The 20,445-nt window shown below is 41.0% G+C and overlaps 1 protein-coding gene across 4 annotated transcripts in view; it reads left to right on the forward strand.

Moving 5' to 3' along the window:
- LOC131219018 (suppressor of RPS4-RLD 1) overlaps nt 1–20,445 on the forward strand; it is a 140,992-nt gene that overhangs the window by 23,677 nt on the left and 96,870 nt on the right. For all 4 annotated transcript variants that reach the window (XR_009157955.1, XM_058213982.1, XM_058213981.1 and 1 more), the window contains exons 4-6: nt 6,420–6,464; nt 6,556–6,657; nt 6,766–6,846. Coding sequence is in view for 3 of the 4 variants with exons in the window: in XM_058213982.1 (XP_058069965.1) it covers nt 6,420–6,464; nt 6,556–6,657; nt 6,766–6,846 (228 nt within the window). In the remaining variant the exon portion in view is untranslated. The remainder of the gene's footprint in view (nt 1–6,419; nt 6,465–6,555; nt 6,658–6,765; nt 6,847–20,445) is intronic.

Consider the following 20,445-nt stretch of genomic DNA (forward strand, 5'->3'; position numbering starts at 1 on the left):
GTGAAGGCTGGGCCGATCTCCTTTGGTATAATTCTAAATGGTCGGATGTCCTTATCACAATTACTCTTTTATTCCCAATTTGATATTTTCGATGCCAGATCTGTTTTTTTTTAGAGCAACAATTTTATTGATAAGTCACAAAAGCGGGCAAATAATACAATCTCCAACCAACCAAATCAAGAAAGGGAGCCGCCAGTTGCGGCCTTTACATAAACTTCCCAACTAGGCATTAAATTTTTAACTTTGTATGCTACCTCCCCTGTACACACATTCTCATTCCTAAAACATCCCCCATTCTGCGCTCCACAAATCACCTAGCAAACACCCATTTAAAGTAGACACCATTTAGCCTTCCTAGATTTGCCAACTCCCCCTCCATGCCATGTGCATATCAATTTGCTAACAAACTTGGGCATATAACCCAAGCGATTTGCATATTGTTGAAGAAGTGGTTCCAAATTGAGCGAGCGAAGTGGCAATGGATAAAAAAGTGGTCAATAGACTCCCTATCTCCCATGCACATGAGACAGATATTCGAAATGCCCAACGATCTCCTCAATAGGTTGTCCACCGTGAGAACTCTACCCCCACCAAGGAGCCAAACGAAGACAACCACCCTAGGAGGAGCGCCATAGAACCAAAAATGAAGAGGATGGGGCGGCCCGACTAAGAAGGAATCTCTGAAACCACTAGAAATAGTCTTCACCATAAACTTCCCCAATCGGTGTTGCAACCAATACATGGAGTCTTCTTTGGTAATTGCCGGCCTAACACTGTTGAGAAGGTTCAAGAGATTGATGTACTTGTCTAACTCACCATCCTGCAAGTTCCTTCACCAAGGTGGAGACAAAACAACTAAATCCTCAACTATAGAAAGGCACTTCGCCACTGTGACAAATCTGTCGAGAGCGAGACGAGCGATCCTTGGGAACAAAGATTGAAGCACTTGCTTGTTACACCAAGGATCCATCCAAAAGCGAATCCGATTGTCTCTATGAAGCCTGAAGGAAATCCCCTGTCCAACCAAATGCTCGGTGTTTGCTATCGCCTTCCAAATTGCTGACGTTCTATATAGCGAACGATGCCTCATGAACCAACCGCCGTCTTGCGTACCATATTTTCTTGCTATCACCTACCTCCAAAGTCCGCCTTTCTCCACCCCAAACCGCCAAATCCATTTACCGAGTAGGGCCACATTCATATTCCCCAAAGATTTAATGCCAGCCCCGCCTTGAATAATAGGTTTACAAACCTCATCCCACCTTAGAAGATGAAACTTTCTTTTTGCACCATCTCCTTCCTATAGGAAATATCTTCTCAACTTGTCTAGCTTGTCGAGCACTGACTTGGGGCACTTGAACAAGGAAAGGAAATAAATAGGCATATTAGAGTAACCCGTCTTTAAGAAGGTTAAACGACCCCCCATAGACATACATTTGTATTTCCGTGTTCCCAATTTCCTTTTGATACTTTAAATCACCCTATCCTATAGATACTTGTGTGGTTTCCCAATGCATAAAGGCAACCCCAGATATGTAGAGGGAAAGGCTCCTATCTTGCAGCCGAAGATGGTCATGAAACGAAGGTGGTTGGGCTCATCTACATTCACCCCAAGCATTTCCGACTTAGCCACATTAATTTTCAACCCCGATATAGCTTTGAAACAAACCAGAATTTTTCGAGGATTATCTACCGAGTCCTCCTTAGCTTCACAAAACAAAAGCATGTCATCCGCATATTGGAGATGAGAAATCTGTTTGTTGACCCTTGGGATATCAAATCCTCTAAACAAACCATTCGCAACACCCTTGTCAAGCATCCCACTAAGAGCCTCCACCACCAACACAAATAAGTAAGGTGAGAGCGGGTGTCCCTGCCTCAACCGCCTTGAAGAACGCATTCGGAGCGCCATTAACTAAAATAGATAATGAAGCGGAACATCACCTCCATTTCTTTCCAAAACCCAGCCGATCAAGTATGTAATTAAAAAAAATCCCAATTCACATGGTCATAAGCTTTTTCGATATCCAATTTGCAAACTAGACCTATTTTCTTTTCCTTGTATTTAGAGTCAATCCATTCATGAGCCACTAGAGCACTGTTTAGGATTTGCCTACCTGCCACAAAAGCCCCTTGATTTTCAGAAATAATACTAGACAAAGTGGCCCTAAACCTGGAAGCAAGAATCTTAGCCAGGATCTTGTAAGGGCTCCCAATTAAACTAATTGGCATGAAGTCTTTTAAATTGTCTGCCCCTTCCACTTTGGGGATAAGTGCAATAAAGGAGGCTCCTAACTCAATGGAAAGGCGACTTCTTTCCCAAAATTCTGCAAGGAAGTCCATAATATCCGCCTTTAGAATGTTCCAAAATCTTTGAAAGAAAAGAATTGGGAATCCATCGGGGCCAGGCACTTTGTCCCCACACATTGATCCAATGACTGCTTTCACATCTTCTTCCGAGAACGACTTCTCTAGATCAGACGCATCATTTATAGAAATCCTGGTGAAGACTAAGTTGTCCAACTGAGGCCTAATCCATTGCTCTTCTGAAAGTAAAGACCTGTAGTAAGATACAATAGCATTGCAAATCTTTTCCTTTTCGGAACGCCATCAACCAAAAGAGAGGAAATCCTGTTAACCCGAGCTCTAGCATTGGCAATACTATGCCAGATCTGTTAACAACTTTCAAAGAAATTCGGTTCACAACTGTTCATATGGTTTACTGTTTTTGGAAAAAAAAAAGTACAACACTTTTTTATTATTGATATTGAGGGTTGAAATGGCCGCACCAGCATCCAACGTTTATACTTGGCCATTTTTTCATTCTTTGGATATTTTTAGAGTCAATATCTTTTCTATATTTGAAAGTTTCATCTTTGAACCTTTTTGCGACTTGGACATTTCTCATCCTGTTGACCTTGGTTGTTAGATCTTTTGGTAATTTGATTTGGGATGGAGTTATTTCAGATATCAGCTTAGGTGCCATTTGGTAAACTGAAAAATAAGGTCTGAAAATTAATTTAAGTACTTGAAAACTTATAGGGCTGAATTTTAGTACCTGTAAGTTCTGAAAAATCTGTTTGGTAATTTATATGAAAAAAGTCCTGATATCTGAAATTAAGTGCTTTTTTCACAAAAATATATTTGGTAAGCACAAACCATAAATGTCTGTAAATTGGCAATTTGTCATATTTGCCCCTATCGTCTCAATTTCTATCTTTTGCAGAGTATGAGACACAATATGTTATTGCCATGCCACCAAATTTGGCATACCTATGCCCAATTCACATATATCTCTCAAACATAATCTTTGGATTGATGGACCATATACTATATTATTCTTAATGGAATAATCATAACCTTTGATTAGTGTCCTTGAATTGGACAATTAAACATCTCATATTTAACTGATAAAGGCTGATTTGAAGATTAGGATAATCTAATATTTATTTATTATTATTATTATTCCATGTTCCATCCATAGTGGGCCCCATGTTAATAGCATTGTTGATCATGAAAGCCAGTGGGTGCAGCTGTACAAAAAAACCTGAGATATGAACCATACTCAGGTGGAGCATCATATAACTCCCCTAGCGAGAGATGACTCACAACACATGATGACATGGTACACTAGTAGATGTTGGGTCATTCATCCCTAGGGTCCCACCTATAACATGCTTTTGGTTTGATGACCTTAAAAAATTGTTTTGGTTTGAAAAAAGAAATTCTTGTCCTGTGAAATAAATGGGTCACACATACAAATTTTTATTTGATAGGTGTGCCACACCACCAAATTTTTATCATCCGTCATTCAACAATTGTTAGGTCAGGCAATCACAACCATCCCATCGATGGCATTCAATCACCACTTTTCCTATGTTGTGGTCCACCCAAGATTTGGATCAGCCCTTTTTTTTTTTTTTTTGTCTCATACCCTAAAATAAGTTGACAAAATGGATGGAAGGCGTGGATAAAATACATACATCATGGTGGGGCCCATAGAACACCATCATGTACAATTTATGTAACCTGAGCGTTCATGTCATCACTCGGCCATAAAAAAAAAGAGATGGCCCACCTTGATGTTTATGTGAAATCCGTGCCATCCAACCATTTTACTGGCTTACTTTTGGGTATGAGCCCAAAAAATGAGGCATATCCAAATATCAGGTGGACCACACCATAGGAAACAATGGTAATTGAATGCCCACAATTAAAACTACTTGGGGCCACAAAAGTTTTTGGATCAAGTTGATGTTTGCATTTTCCCTTCATCCATGTCTATGTGACCTACTCAAACAGGTTGGATGGGAAATAAACGTTACAATGGGCCCTAGGAGGCAGATAGAAGGCTCAAGTGGACCATACCATGAGAAGCAATGGGGATTGAAAGCTTACCGTTGAAAACTTCTTGGGGGGCACAAAATTTTTGGATGAAGATGATATTTATGTTTTCCCTTCACACGGGTCTATGTGACCTTATGAACATGTTGGATGGAAAATAAACATTATGGTGTGCCCTAGGAAGTTTTCAATGGTAGGAATTCAATCCCCACTACTTCCTGTGGTGTGGTCCCCTCGAGCCTTCAATCTGCCTCCTTTTTGGGCTCATGCCCTAAAGCGATCCATCAAAATGGATGCACGACACGATAAAATATATAAATCACAGTGGGCCCCATAGTTCCCCTACAAAACCATCCGTCTCTAGGTCATGGTGGGGGCAGTTCCCAATCCGTGCTTGACAATCCGCGTCTGCAAGAGAGCGGGTGCGGTGCAACCCAGCCTTTACCCAAGACGGTGCAACCCTTACCATGGGGCCCACCTTGATGTGTTCCGTCCATCCATTTTTGCATGCCATTTAAGTGCACAAGCCCAAAAATAATGAAGATCCGAATCTAAAGTGGACCACACTATTAGAAACAATGGTGATTGAACGCCCTACCATTAAAACTTCTAAGGGGTATGTTTCTGCAATAGTTATTTAACTTGTTGATAAGATTAAAAAAACCTTGATAAAGGGAAAAAAATATCAGTTCGATCCAAAACCTATGGCCCATTAATGGTCAATCACCACTATTTCCTATGGTATGGTCCACTTGAGAATTTGATCTGCTTCATTTTTGGGATCATGCCCTAAAATGATCTGAAAAAATGGATGGACGGTGTGGATGTAGAATACACACGTCAAGGTGGGCCCATGTAAGGGTCGCACTGTCTTGGGTGAGGCCGGGGCCGCACCTAATCCACTCCCCTTCTGCAATGGACGTGGTGCAGGAAGTTTGTGGGAAGCTAGGTGGGGCCCACTGTGATGTTTGTTAGAAATGGACGCCGTCCATCTGCTTTTCGAGCTAATTTTAGGACATGCGAACAAAAACGAGGTAGATCCAAAGCTCAAGTGGGCCACACTAGAGGGAAAACAATGGTCATTCAATCCCCACTGTTTCCTTGTGGCTCACTTGAGTTTTGGATTCTCCTCATTTTTTGTTGCATGTCCTAAAATGAGTTCGCAAAATGTATGGAGGGGGTGGATTTCTCACAAATATTACAGTGGGCCCCACGTAGCTTCCTAATGCAGTACTTCCATAAAAAGGCTTTTGGCAAGAAATCCACATCCATTCCATAATACGCATTAGTACTCGCTATCACGTGGCACTGTTCCGTCAGCCCCACCATGATTTGTGTGTTAGATCCACACTGTCTATCCACTTTTTTCAGATCATTTTAGGTAATGAGCCCAAAAATGAGGTAGATCCAAAGCTCAAGTGGACCACACCACAGAAAACAGTGGGGATTGAATGCATAACATTGAAAACTTCTTGGGGCCACAGAAGTTTTGGATCAAGCTGATATTTTTGTTTTCCTTTCATCCTGGTCTGCCTGACCTTATGAACAGATTTGATGGCAAATAAACATCTTGGTGGGCCCTAGGAAGGTTTCAACGGTGGGCGTCATCATCCCCACATCTTTCTATGGTGTGGTCCACTTGAGCTTTGGGTGTGCTTCAGTTTTTGGCTCATGCCCTAAAATGGTCTAGAAAAATAGACGGACGGTGTAGATATAATGCATACGTCATGATGGGGGCCAAAGAACTTTGCCACGTAAACGCTACTTCAACCCTACGTAACCAGCCCTGCCAAAGGTTGTAGTGGGGGGACAAAGTTTCCATTTATAAAAAGTTTAATTCAAAATCACCTACTGCATTGCGCGTTAAGTATTAAGTCAGAAAGGAAGCTTAAAAAAAATCCCTTTTTTTTTTTTTTTTTTTTTTTTGAAAATTTGAATTCAGCACTTAAGTTTATGGATTTACCAAACAGTCTAAATCAGGGAAAATCACTTAAAACAGCCAATTTCAGTGTTAAGTGCTGAAAATAAGTTTTACAAAACAGGCCTAGTAAGCTATAATATCAACTTTTTTGCAGGTAAACGATGGAAGATATGATCACGCGATCTCAATCTTTGACCAGGTTATATCTTCTACATAGCTGACTGATTGTCTTCACAGTCACTAATACCTTTTCAAGTTATTGGCATTACCTAATATTATGTTGGAAACAGATTTTAAGAGAAAACCCTACGTCTCCTGAGGCATTGATTGGAAGGGGAACAGCATATGCATTTCAAAGAGAACTTGATGCTGCTATTGCTGACTTCACTAAGGTACATGTGTCCTTCTAAACCCTATACTTGTGCTATTGTTTCAGATTTATTTATACCTTAACACTAGCAGTTACAAGTGAATACTCATGTCATCTAATTCTCTTATAGGCTATAGAATCAAACCCATTAGCTGGAGAGGCATGGAAGCGACGAGGTCAAGCCCGTGCTGCCTTGGGAGAATCTGTAGAGGCAAGACTTGCTTTCCTTCATGTTTGCAGTTTAGCCTGTTATGTTGCATTGTGATGATATCATTCACCAGACATATATAAACATGTGCCTGCTAAATTTATTTATGAAATATCTTTGTTGAATTTGTTGCCTAATTTTGGTTGCCTTGAGAATTTGACCCGTCATAAACACCTTGCAACCACCTTGATCAACCTTATATGCATACCTGATATGGTCTTCTGTTGTGAGGTTAAGGGCAGCATGCTAATATTTATTCGTGTGGAGAAATTATGGATTTTTGGGGATCTTTGATTTGCTTAAGTGGGTTTCTTAATGTGGACGAAGATTAGATTTGGTGGATGATCTAGACTGTGTAGAGCTTTTAGTGTTGTTCATTTCTCTCGTAAATACCTGTTTTGAGGATGAAGACTTTAGGATTTTTTATCACTTTATGGATGGTTTTGCTCCAAGTTGGAGAAACTCCCACTTCGGCCCCTGTTTCTCTTCTTTTTCATGATTTATTCAGTATATATGTTCTGTACTCTTTTGTGGATTGGCTTGTGATGTAAATCACATGGTGTGATTTACTTCACACATGGACTCTGTGTCCATATGCATCCACACTAAAATATGCCCCCTCAAATGAGAGAGATATCGCACATGCTCAGCTTGCACACAATCTCTTGGAGATGTGACAGATGGATGCGCTTGGGAAGAATATGTGCTAGCTGATCAATAGGTTGAACAAACGGAGTACAAAGAAATCCAGACGACAATCAACCTCAATGTGTTTCGTCCTTTCATGAAAGACCAGATTGTATGAATGCAACATGATTGCCACAATGTAATTGTGTGGAGACTTCTTTACCCATGTTTTCAAGAAGAGGCTGAAGCCAAATAACCTCACATGCAGCATGAGCCATGGAACGCTATGCAGCTTCGGCAATGAGTGTGCAGCGACAGACTACTCTCGCTTTTTGAAGAGACAAGATTTCCTCCTACAATGTGCAATAACCAGTTGTGGATCTCCTATCATCAGAGTACTCTGCCTAATCCACACCAAAATGCGTGTGGATGTGAAGATGACCTTTATTGGCATGCTAAAGTCCTTTTTTCTGGAGCCAATTTCATGTAGCAGATAATTTGTAGACAGCTTGAGATGATGGGTGCATGGAGAGTGCATGAACAAATTGGCCACACTTAAAGCATTTGCAATATCTGGGTGACTGATCGTCAAATAAATCAATTTCCTGACAAGGCGCCTATACATGACTGGATTGCTAAGAACCTCTATGATGAAAACGGTGATTCAGCTCAATAGGCATAGCTGCAGGAGGTGCGCCCAACATCCCTGTTCTTGCAGAAGATCCAGGGCATGTTTTTGCTGAGATATGAACATCATTCCCAAGGAAGTAGTTTAGCAAGTCCAAATCTTTAAATTTAAAGGCCCTAGCTAGAAATATGTTCACCTTAATAATCTTGATTTCACTATCACTAGTGATGATAATGTCATCGACATAAATGACTAGAAGAGTGAAGGATGCATCAGTGCCCTTTATGAAAACCTAATGATTAAGAGCTTCTACAAAAACCAATATTAGAGAAGGCACTACTAAAATTTTCAAAGTGTGCCGTGGGAGACTGTTTGAGATCATGAAGTGTTTTCTCCAGCTTGAATATCTTCCATCTCATGCTGGATGGATGAAAACAAGGGGGAAGTAGACTTTCGTGAAGATCTGCATGGAGGAAGCTGATGGGGCGTCCAATTACAATGAGCAGCAACAAGCAAAAGAACACAAATTGAGTTTAGTTTAGTTACGGACTAAATGTTTCCTAATAATTGACATCAAACTGCGATGTAAACCCTTTTGCTATAAGATGAGCTCGGTATGTAGTAACTGATTGATTTAGATTATTCTTTAGGGTGAACACCCATTTGTAACCAACAGCTTGCTTCCCTTCAGGCAGCTTGGCTAGTTCCCATGTTCCATGTTTTTCAAGAGCAACCATTTCCTCCTCCATAGCGGATTTCCAACTAGGACCAGCTGAGGCATTTGCAACTAGAGAAGGAATGGAAACAGAGAATATGGAAAAAATGAACACCTTAAGAGAAGAAATAGATTGGTATGACACAAAATTGTTGATTAGGTGAGTGTTACATGTACGTTTGACCTTTTGAAGTGCAATTGGTAAATCTTTGAGGGTTGATCCTTGTATTTCCTCCGAGTGTACAGCTTTAGTAGGTTGTTCACCAACTCAGAAGAAACTAGACTAGGACTTACGTGATCCACCATGCCAAGAAGAGGAAGAGAATCATCACCAGGTGAGATAGCTGCAGTTGCCTATGAGGAGAAATAAGTAACATTCTCAAGAATCACATCTTTTGAGAAGTGTTTTTTTCTTCTAGTCATAGGGCAATAATTTCTATCCTTTTTGTGTGTTAATGTATCCTAGGAAAAATATCGTACAGACTGAGGATCCAACTTTTCTCTGGATGACCTAATACTTGGACAAAATAAACGTAAAAAAAATCTTTGGAGGGATACTAAGAACTGCACAATGGGTCTTAAAAGTTTGACATGATACTATTTTCAAGTAATGGGGAACCACTGGAATTTTGAATATGCTACCTTGTTCTATGCCATACCATATTGCCACATATGAACAAGAGAATTTTGAATTCTATGCCATACCACGTTGATGCAGGAGTATCGGCCAACACACTAAAAGCTCCAGAGCTGTTGCGGGAACCACTGGAATATCCATTTATCTTAGCCCTCCCAGGCAACTCGATCGAGACCTCCCCTTGGGCTACCCCGCATCTCACGAGTCCCACAGTGGGTCCCACCCTGTTGCCACCTTGCATCTCACAAGCCCCACCTTGTGGGCCTCCCTAGTGTGGAGGTGCACCCGCATCATCCACCTACACTGGTAAGGAGACTTGAACATTGGTCACTTGCTCCGATTCCAAAATTGATGCAAGAATTGCTGTAGGAATGATGAGGGGAACTTTGGCAGATAGATCTAAACTAGGGTGGGGTGGCCCATGAGGTGGGGCCTATGAAATGTAAGATGGCCACGGGGTGGGGTCCACTATGGGACATGTGAGATGTGGGGTAACCCATGGGGAGGTATTGGTTGGGTTGCCTGGGAGGGCTTGGATAAAGTGATATTCTGGTGCTTCCCCAACAACTCTGGAGCTATTGGTGCGTTGGCCGGTACTCCTTACATCAAGTGTTTGAGTCTCCTTGATGGTGTGTGTGGATGATGTAGGTGCATCTCCACATTGTGGGGGGGGTGGCCCACGAGGTGGGGCCTATGAGATGCAAGATGGCCATGAGGAGGTATTGCCTGGGAGCAATGTTTTAAATATTGACGATATCGGCCGCTATGTCCTACGATATATCTTGTATCCCACCTATACAATACGAAACGCACAGGTAGTGCCAATGTATACCACATGTTCGATCCAATGAGCATTTTCAATTTTCGATCCTCTTTTTTTTTTTTTTTTTGGTTGAAATTATGTTAAATCAGTATCAAATGGTTATAAATCCTTTGGTTCTTCATGTTTTGTATGAAAAATCATTGAGTTGGAGCTTTAATTTCAATATCCATTGGTTTTTCATGTTCTCCATGTTTGTTTGTTTTCGAAAATTGCTTCAACCAGCTATCAATTGAGACTAATTTCGAAATATTTGATGAAATGATCATCACATACACTCTAATTTCGAATTTTGAGTGTAGGCGGTTTGATTTGGGGAAAATTAGGGAAAATTCAAAATTTCCCCAATTTCTCTCAAATTGCTTGCAATGTTGCACTCCAAACATGAAATAAGCATGTATGAGGGCTGGTCTACTGATTTGTTAAGTCCTCGTCAATTTTTGGAAAATAAAAATCATTTTAATTAAAAATTATTAAAATATCATTTTTTTTTCAAAATTTCCCTTCAACCAATTGTCAATTGAGACTAATTTCAAAGTATATAGGAGTGTTTGATGAAATGATCATCACATATACTCTAAATGTTATGCATTCAATTTGAATATAGTTGCATTATTTCAGTTAGATAACGCATATCTTATGACCCTATATAAAGGAAACCTATTACGTGCACTTCTTTTTTGAGATGTTATGATTTAAAAGTGTGTATTAAGGTCTTTTTTAACAATCCTTGAAGTTTCATTAAAAAATTCAAACTTTTTCCTAATGTTTCCCCATGTTTCCCAAAAAAGTACGATAAATTACCCGATACAGACGATATGTCCCGTGCGATAACCGATACGTAACGCGATACCGATATTTCGAACACTGCCTGGGAGGGCTTGGAAAAAGGGTAATTCCGATGCTTCCTCAACAGCTTTGGAGCTTTTGGTGCATTGGCCGATATATACTCTGTAAATCATGACAAATGTACTCTTTTGCATTATCAAATCTGACTTTGAGCACTTCTTTTCATATCAAATTGAGTGTGAACCATTTTATGGATTAGTTTCATGATCAAGGGGTGCTGAAACAGTGACCCTCCAAGTTATTTGGATTATTTTCTCATGTTTTCATTTTCTTTATTTTATTTTATTTTTTTTCTTAAAATTAGAGACACGATCATTTAGTTGTAGTTTTTTCCCCCATATTTTCAAAGAATTTGGGATTTGATAAAATCCTTGTAGTAAAGGAATGGCGGAGAAAATGAGTATAGGATTCCGAAAAGAACGATGGAGAAAAGGAGTCGTGGTGCTAGGAGTCGTCTTGTGTAGTGGAAGATCGGGTGGGAAAGGTTGTCCTGATGAGGGCAGAGTTGGAGAGAGCTTGGGAGAAGAACTCAGTCACGCCAAAGAAGAAAGGGGCGATTGGATAGTAGTGAAGAGAAAGGAGCTGGACAGGGAAAAGATTGATGTGAAGTAAAAGATTGATGTTAAATTCGCTTGGGTTTTCGGTCAAGCGGGGATTGTCATGGAGGTTGTTATTTCTTGTGACTGCTATATGGGAGATTATCGAGGGTTTGCTTTCATGCGGATGAGTGAATCTCAAGAGGTAGATAAAGTGGTTGAATTGCTTAAGGCCTTGTTTGGCACCGTGGATTTGAAATATCCTGGATTATAAATCCCCTGGATTTGAAATACCCTGGATTTGAAATCCTCTGGTTGTGTTTGGCACCTTGGATTTAGAATTCCTTGTAAACCAAAAGTAGCCATGCATAGTATATTTACAGGGGTTTGAATTTAATTACTAGATCAACTTTAATATCCTAAATTAGTGTACGTATTTAATGTTTGACACAATGAGTGTAACAAGCCCGCTGAAATATTTACTTTGGTTGAAAATGATGAAATTCCAAGTCTTGGATGGGCCATGAGCATAGGATCACATCTTAAGCGACTAATCAATGGTTTTTAACCGTTGATTTACGTGGACAATGTTTGGACTACGTAGATCATCCTATTGAAGTAATTTTAGTGATGTAGGTTGATAATCTGATTGTTTTGGGATATCATCAATGGGCTATGTGCCCAATAGATTAGCAGCCTAGTGACACACATGCGACTCATGGGAGGATTTTAGATGAAATCCTAGCTTCCGCCTTGGATTTCAAACCCTCTCTTTTAAGGGATTTGAAATCTCTAGTTACTATTATGTTGACAAATAGACAGGGGATTTGAAATCCCCTTAAATCCCCCCCAAATCCATGGTGCCAAACGACCCCTTATGGTGAGAGCTTTGAGGGAAAGAAGATGAGGGTGCAATGGTTTCGTTTTGGACCGGATGTCAAGAACAGAGAAGGGACAAGGGCAACCGAGTTCGACGGGAAGCACGGTACAGGGGGATTGTCGCTGCGGGAGGGGGAAGTTCAATCTTGAGGGAGGGGGTGTGTCTCTTTTAAAGATGTTGTGGCAGGGGTTAATGAAGGAGAGGGAGATTATGCAGGGGAAGCACAAGCATGGTAGGGGAGATGGATTTGGATGGAGATAAGCAGTTGCTTCAGGTAAGGCCAGAGATAGTAGAAAGGGCTTGGAGCACTCTTAGAGGTACATCGTAATTGTTACAAAAGAAGGGGCCTCTATCCCGCATGTCAGAAAATGGCTGGCTGAGTCTTGCAATTTCGAGGAAACAAATTACTCCATCAAACTGATAGAAGAGGAGGTTTGGATCTCCCTCCATCTGGGGATGAACATAGATTGGGTTCTCTTTGCAAGAGCATTGTGGAGAGGTGGTCTAGTGGTGAGATTGAGAGGTGGTCTAACCACTCTTTTTTTAGTAGGGAGGAATCCTGGTTTTTGATTTCTTCTAGTTCGTCAAGGGCAAAGTTGTTTAGGAGACTTTAGAAAATTTAGATGGTGAAGAGTAGAAAATCTCGAAGGGGTTGGAGAGAACTCCTTAGTTTTGAATGTTCTATCAATTACGAATCCGCAGGAAAAGCAAGTGCAGGAGAAAAGGCCTGGATTTAAGGTCAAGAGGGCTCTGGTGAGGAAAGTTTGCAAAAAGGCCAAGGCAAAGATCATTGCTTTGCAGGAAACAAAGCTCCAAGCTATCGATAAAGGTATGGTAGATTCTATCTGGGGAGTGAAGAATAAGGGATGGGATTCGGTGGACACAGTAGATTCTGCGGGGGGAATGCTTGTAGCCTGGAATTTTGATCTCTTGACGAAAATTAATGCTTTTTTAGGGAGTTTTTCCCTATTTGTTCTGTTGCGGGAAGTTTCATCTGGGTGTTGGTGGACTTTTATTGTGGTTTATGGCCCTTGTTCTATTCCAGGTAGAAATCAATTTTGGGATGAGCTGGACAACATTAGGCAGAATGAGATGCTCCATGGTGCGTGGGTGGTGATTTTAATGTTGTCCAATTTCTTCGTGAGAAATCTAGTGGCGGTCGCATTAGCAGCAACATGTGGAATTTTTTTGGATGGGTATCAAGGCATGATTCGGTGGACTTGCCTCCGCAAGGGGCTAACTTCATGTGGTCCAACGGTCAACAAAATGCTATTTTGTCACGATTAGATAGATTTCTTGTTTCCCCTAATTGGATTGATAGATATCCACTGGTTTGTCAACGTGGTTTGCCCATAGCTATTTCGGATCATCACCCCATAATGTTGGAGGTGATGCCTCTCAAAAATTGGGGGCCAAAACCTCTTAGGTTTGAGGTGGCCTGAGATAGATGGCTTCAAGGAGCTTGTAGTAGGTCGGTGGAAGTCTTTTGATGTTGAAAGCTTTGCCGGCTTCCGATTATGCAAGAAGCTTAGGTTGTTGAAAGAAAAACTTAAAACCTGAGAAAAAGCTCTCGGGACCATGAGGCAGAGTTCGATAATATAGCAAAAGAAATTCACGATCTCAATTTATTAGAAGATGCAAGAATTTTGTCGGAGGTGGACATGGATAAAAGGGCTGCTCTCTATTTGACCCATGCTAATCTTACGAAAGAAGAGGAAATCAAGTGGAAGCAACATTCAAGAGAGGTGTGGCTCAGAAGGGGGATAAAAACACTCATTATTTCCATATTATAGCAAGTGCCTAGGGAGATGTAATCGCATAGTTAGTTTGGTGGTAGATGGAGAAAGGACTTTGGTCAAAAAGAAAATCTACGACTCCATTGTTATCTATTATAGTAGGCTGCTTTCTGCTGATTTTTGGAACAACCTGCTGCGGCTTGATAATTTGACCTTTGATAAGCTTTCTCAAGTGGTGGCTGCATCCCTCGAAGATCTATTCTCTATAGACGAGGTCAAAGCTGCAATAGATTTGTGTGGGGAAAAAGCTCCAGGATCGGATGACTTTCCAATAGCCTTGTATTAGATGTTTTGGAATATTCTCAAAACTGATGTTATGACTTTGTGGTAGAATTTAATGAGCGTAGTAGGTTGTCTGTGGAGATGGGAGCTTCTTTTATTGCCCTCATCCTTGAGATCGGAGGTGCTGAGCATCTTAGAGACTTTTGTCCTATCAGTCTTAAAGGGAGCCCATATAAGATTTTGGCAAAAATCCTTGCCTTGCGGATATGGGGAGTTTTATCCAAGGTTATCATGGAAAATCAAGGGGCTTTTGTGTTGGGTAGACAAATTCTTGATAGTGACTTGGTCGCTCATGAGTGTATTGATTCAAGATATGGAGAGTGAAGGAGTGGTCTAGTGTGTAAGTTGGATATGGAAAAAGCCTATGACCACGTCGATTGGGGGTTCTTGACCACATGCTCTATCGAATGGGTTGTAGAGACATGTGGAGGGGTTGGATCTGGTCTTGCGTTCAGGTAGCTTCTTATTTCGTATTGGTTAATGGTTCTCCACAAGGGTTTTTTTTTTTAAAATTATTTATTATTATTTTTTTTAAAGGCTTGTCAGGGCCTCAGACAGGGTGATCCCCCATCTCCTTATCTTTTTGTGGTCGTTAGTGAGGCGTTTAGTAAAATGTTCTATAGAGCAAAGGTTAACAACCTGGTGGAGGGCTTCAAAGTTTCCGAAAATGGGATCCAAATCAACCATCTGTGGTATGCGGATGACACCTTTTTATTTTGTGATGCGGATGTGACTTTGGTGGACAACCTACGTAAAATCATCGTTTGTTTGAAAGCAGTGTCGGGGCTAAAGATTAATGTCGACAAAAGCGAGATGCTGGGAGTCCATGTCTCTCATGAGTAGCTTCTCACTCTTGCGAGAGTCTTTGGTTGTAAGACGAGCTTTTCCCTCGACGTATCTTGGTCCGCCCCTTTATATTGGGATGCTGGCCTAGCATCTCTAGGATAAGGTCCTTGAAAGAATCGAGAGGAAGCTTACTAGCAGGAAATGCTGCTACCTATCTTTCTAGGGGGGTGTTGACTCTCATTAAATAGCCTTCTCGAATATGCTTGTATATTTTATGTCACTATTCAAATGTCTAAACTTGGTGGTTGATGGACTTGAAAAGATGAGACGAGACTTCTTTTGGAAAGCAGAAAATGAGGGTAGAAAATTTCATCTTCTCCATTAGGGGGAGGTTTGCAGGCTAGTTGTTGACGAGGGTGCGGGGAAGAAGAGTTTGGGCCTCATGAATCTCTCTTCTTGCTAAGTGGCATTGGAGATTTGGAACCGAGCTCGGAAGGCTGTGGAGGGAGGTTGTGGCTACTAAGTATGGAGTAGTAGAGGGTGGTTGGTTTGTGTAGAGGTCATCTCTTTATCGCACTTTGGGTATTTGGAAAGGCATAGAGTTGACAAAGCATTTAGTTCGGAGCAAGATTGCTTATGCTCGTAGCAGTGGGTCTCATATCCAGTTTTGAATGGATATTTGGCGTGGCAATTTGGTACTCCAAGAGGTCTTCCCACTATTAGCCCTCCTCACTCTAGATCATTTCATCACAGTTACTAGGTGCTTCTCCATTGCTGGTGGAGCCATGGTTTGGAATCCCTGCCACAAAAATCTGACCAATGACGAGGTTTGCGAGTTTATTGGCCTTATGGATGGTTTGAAGCAAGTTGTTCCCTCCTAGGAAGAGGACTCCCTCATATGGAAGGGCACCCGGTTGGGAAATTATCTATTCGATCTTTTTTCTCCTGTTAGATAGAGTTCTCTGACCTCTCCCATTATTTCCATCGCTGGTTTTATCGAGCTCCTCCTAGAGTGGTGGTTTTCGTTTGGTTGGTGGGAAGAAAGCGAGGATTAACGATTGATAATCTTCAGCGGAGATCTCTCATCCTTCCTAATGTTTGTTTGATGTGGAGTCTATTGATCACTTATTCATTCATTACCTTTTTTTCGAGTGTGGGACTATTTCTTTACTGTTATGGGAATCCTTTGGTTCATTTAGAAGGTTCGGAATGGTTGTTGTTTTCAGAACATGAGCCCCCCACCCCCCCGCACACACACACACACACACACACACACACACACACACACAAAAAAAAAACACACACACACACACACAGAGCCAATACCATTATGTAATACCTTAGATTTGTATCACTAGAATCAATAATCCAGGATGTGGTGGGAGGATTGGAGGGAGACTGGCGTGCATAATTGTCAGATATACTTGACAACTCACTAGCAGTATTGGTCAAGTATGATGCACGAAGGTTTGCCAACTTGACTTTGGTCACTGACAATTCGGTCTCCGGAGTTTGGTGCACTTCGAACAGGGCCGCCTCAACTTCAACACCATTAGTTGCTCGCTTAGGATATAAATAAGAGTAAAATTCCCAACACTGCTCACAAATATGTTTGTGGTATATAATAAGTATAGAGGGATTTATCCTTATCACCATTTTATAGGAACGAGATTGCCCTTTTTGGATGTCCTTGAGAAGATTTGGACCTAGCTACAAGTGGCAACCTCTTTGGAAGGGCAAAACTCTGCATTCCAGAAGTCTCCCGCTGACTAGCTTATTCTCTGACATAGTTATAGAATGATTTTAGGGAAGGAAGAGATTCCCTACCCATGACTTGAACAAGTTGAACCTCAAATATCCGTCATTGTTCCACCTCCTCCTTAAGCTTTTCGGAAGTGGTAGCAACTGGATGGCGGTGATCAAGCTCTTCTCGCTTCTATCGGTGCTGTAAAGTACTCTTCTGCAGAAGACTCCCCCTTGTTATATATTGGTGATCTCTCACTGCAACTGATGTCTGGGCAAGATCATCCCGTTGCGAATATGTCGTAGCAACCATATCCACTTCTCTTTTGCTATTTTCAGAAATAGCAAACGATAGGTGATACTGGGTTGCATAAAGTGAAGAAGCCATGATGACTGTCGAATTTTTGCTTTTCCAGTCGTCATGGGATGAATCATCTATTGCTGCTAGCTCCTTATTTCTAGTGATGTTACGAACTTCTTATTGCCAATGAACATCTTGGTTGACTGCGACCATCCTAAATTGTTCTTCCCATCAAGTTTGATGGTGGTCATGGTGTGCCGTAAAGGCCCTTATGTAAAGGTAACGGTGGTAACCGTTACACATTACGGGGTCGTAACGGCTGTAACAGCCATTGTGGAAAAAAAATGACCCGTAATTGCCGTTAACGACACGTTATGTCCCTTCTAAAGGCCATAACAATCCCGTAATTGTCTGTTATGGAGAATATACAGGTTTTCTATACTTTTTAATCAACATTACGGGGCAGATATAGGTTTTTGAGATTTTTTTTTCAATAAAAAAAGAGACCGTAACGGCCGTTACGAGGGCCGTAACAGCCGTTACGACCCGTATCGTAAAGGTAATGGTAGTGGTCGTTACGACCACCGTTCCCGTTACAGAACATCTTGATGGTGGTGATTGTTAACACTAGATGGGCGGTCTCGCTAATTGGGACCTTATAGACATGATGATTTTTTGATCGCTTGAACCCATACCATTTCCCATTATGCTGTCTTGTATCCAAAACTTGAAAAATTGAAAAAAAAAATTAATCCATTTGATTTTACCACATACCTCCCACAAATCAAATAATTATCATGTGGATGGGCTGAATCGGTGACATAGCAACAAACAATGCCGACAAGGGAAAACTAGAGAAGGCGGGGGTTGAAGACGACGTTGGTTACATCAGCAAGATGTGTTAGCCGGGCACGCTGGTCGGGGCCCCTAGCTGTTGCTGCTGATTGGTGTGTTAGCTGTTCCTGTCGGCAGAATGGAAGAGGAAAAGAAGAAAAAAAGGGAAGAAGAAAATGGGAAGAGAGGAAAGGATGGGGGAAAAGAGTTTCTTTTTTCCTCTTTATTTCCACTAGCTTCGATACCATGAAATAATGACATGGTGTGAAGTGAGAAGAGGGGTTATTTTTGAAGAGCGAGAGGCGATAGGGTCGGGTAGAGATTATATTAATCTCTCACACCCTAATCTTTTGTTATAAAACCCTAAACAAAATGATATGGTGTCCTGAGGGAGCACCAAAACATAAAACACACACCCATACTCAATAAAAGTACTCTACACATAAATCTACACGCACACGAACACACAATCTCCTGTAGCTTGATTTTCCTTCGTATTGAAAGGCTTGCTCACCTCTCATGATCACACTAATATCACAAATTGAACCCTTGCCTTGAAACTCCTTGTTTGTAGTCCACCTAAACTATAGCTTAAATTCTCTTTTAAATAGTACCATGTAACGCCCTGGTTTTCGAAACCTGAGTATATGACTCGTTTTCCGAAACTCGAGTGTTAACCTTTAAAGACAGCCAAATTTCAGGTAAATTTTTTTCATTTCATTTCATTTCTTTTTTGGAGTCAGCAGTTTAGCAAAAGGAAATTCACATATACATTCAGAATATACGAGCGGCTGACTATAGGGCTTATACAAACCAATGTCCCAATACTCACAATTACAAAATGAAATAATTTAACATATGAAACAAAATAAATTGCAGCTAGTCTCGAGCTACAAAATCACGCAGCTTCTCTTGGCAGATGCAGCCATGCATCCCTGATAATCGTACCATGCTCTTCATCAATCTGGACATGAATATCATTTAAACCACCTGCACTACCTGTATGGTTATATATTCGAAAATGAGTGGTCAACTTAGTGTGAATTCCCCTCCAGATTATATACCATCGCATTAGTTAAGAAAAGTTTTAAACAAGAAAACATACAAAACAATCTATAATGTGATTTTATTTAAATGCATGGGTGCGTGAATGCACATCAACTGGGGATGCACATCTAGTTGACCAAATGAATGGACTTTTGAAACGGTTCGTCCATTTATGTAAGAGAATGAGCCTTTTAAACAGTCGGCTCATTCATGCATGGGAATGGATCTTTCAAACAGTCAAACCATTCCTAATAAGAGAATGGACCTTTCAAACAGTCAATCCATTCAGGCAAGAGAATGGGCCTTTCAAACAGTCGGCTCATTCAATTTGCAAGAGAATGGGCCTTTCAAACAGTCGGCTCATTCAATTTGCAAGAGAACGGGTCTGTCAAACAGTTGACCCACTCAGGTAAGAGAATGAACCTTTTAAACAGTCGGTCCATTCAAGCAAGAGAATGAGTCTTTCAAACAGTCGACTCATTCAACTTGCAAAGGAACAAGTTTTTCAAACAGTCGACCTGCTCATGTAAGAGAATAGACCTTTCAAACAGTTGGTCCATTTTAGCAATAGAATGGGCCTCTCAAACAGTCGGCTCATTCAAGCAATATAATTGGTCTTTCAAACAGTCGACTCATTCAGTTGCCAAGGAATGAGTCTTTCAAACTGTCGACCTGCTCAGGTAAGAGAATGGAGCTTTCAAACAGTCAATCCATTCAAAATGCAAAAAAGGGTCATTCGAACAGTGTAATGATCGTTCAAACAATCAACTAAGCACCCGATAACGCCCAAGTGCCATGAATGCATGATTAGCCTTGCCATTATTATTCTAATTTTGCAAGCAACCAATTTAAGAAAGCTCAAAGGTCACTATGGGGGGCTCGTCACCTAGCATAGGCCAATAGCTCGGGCATAGTGTCCCATACCACCATCCCCGGCTCATGAGACTCCAACATTAAGATGTTTAATGGTGTCCTCCTCGACCAGTGGCCAATCACAGTTTAACAAGTGAGACTTACCATCGTATGGTCACACAAAAGTAATCCACCAAGCCACTTAGGGCAAATATACAACAATCCATGGATGGTAAGCCCACAACAATTTTCCATTTAATCCATCAGTT

The sequence above is a fragment of the Magnolia sinica genome, chromosome 11, assembly GCF_029962835.1.
Source record: "Magnolia sinica isolate HGM2019 chromosome 11, MsV1, whole genome shotgun sequence".
Classification (NCBI taxonomy): Eukaryota; Viridiplantae; Streptophyta; class Magnoliopsida; order Magnoliales; family Magnoliaceae; genus Magnolia; species Magnolia sinica.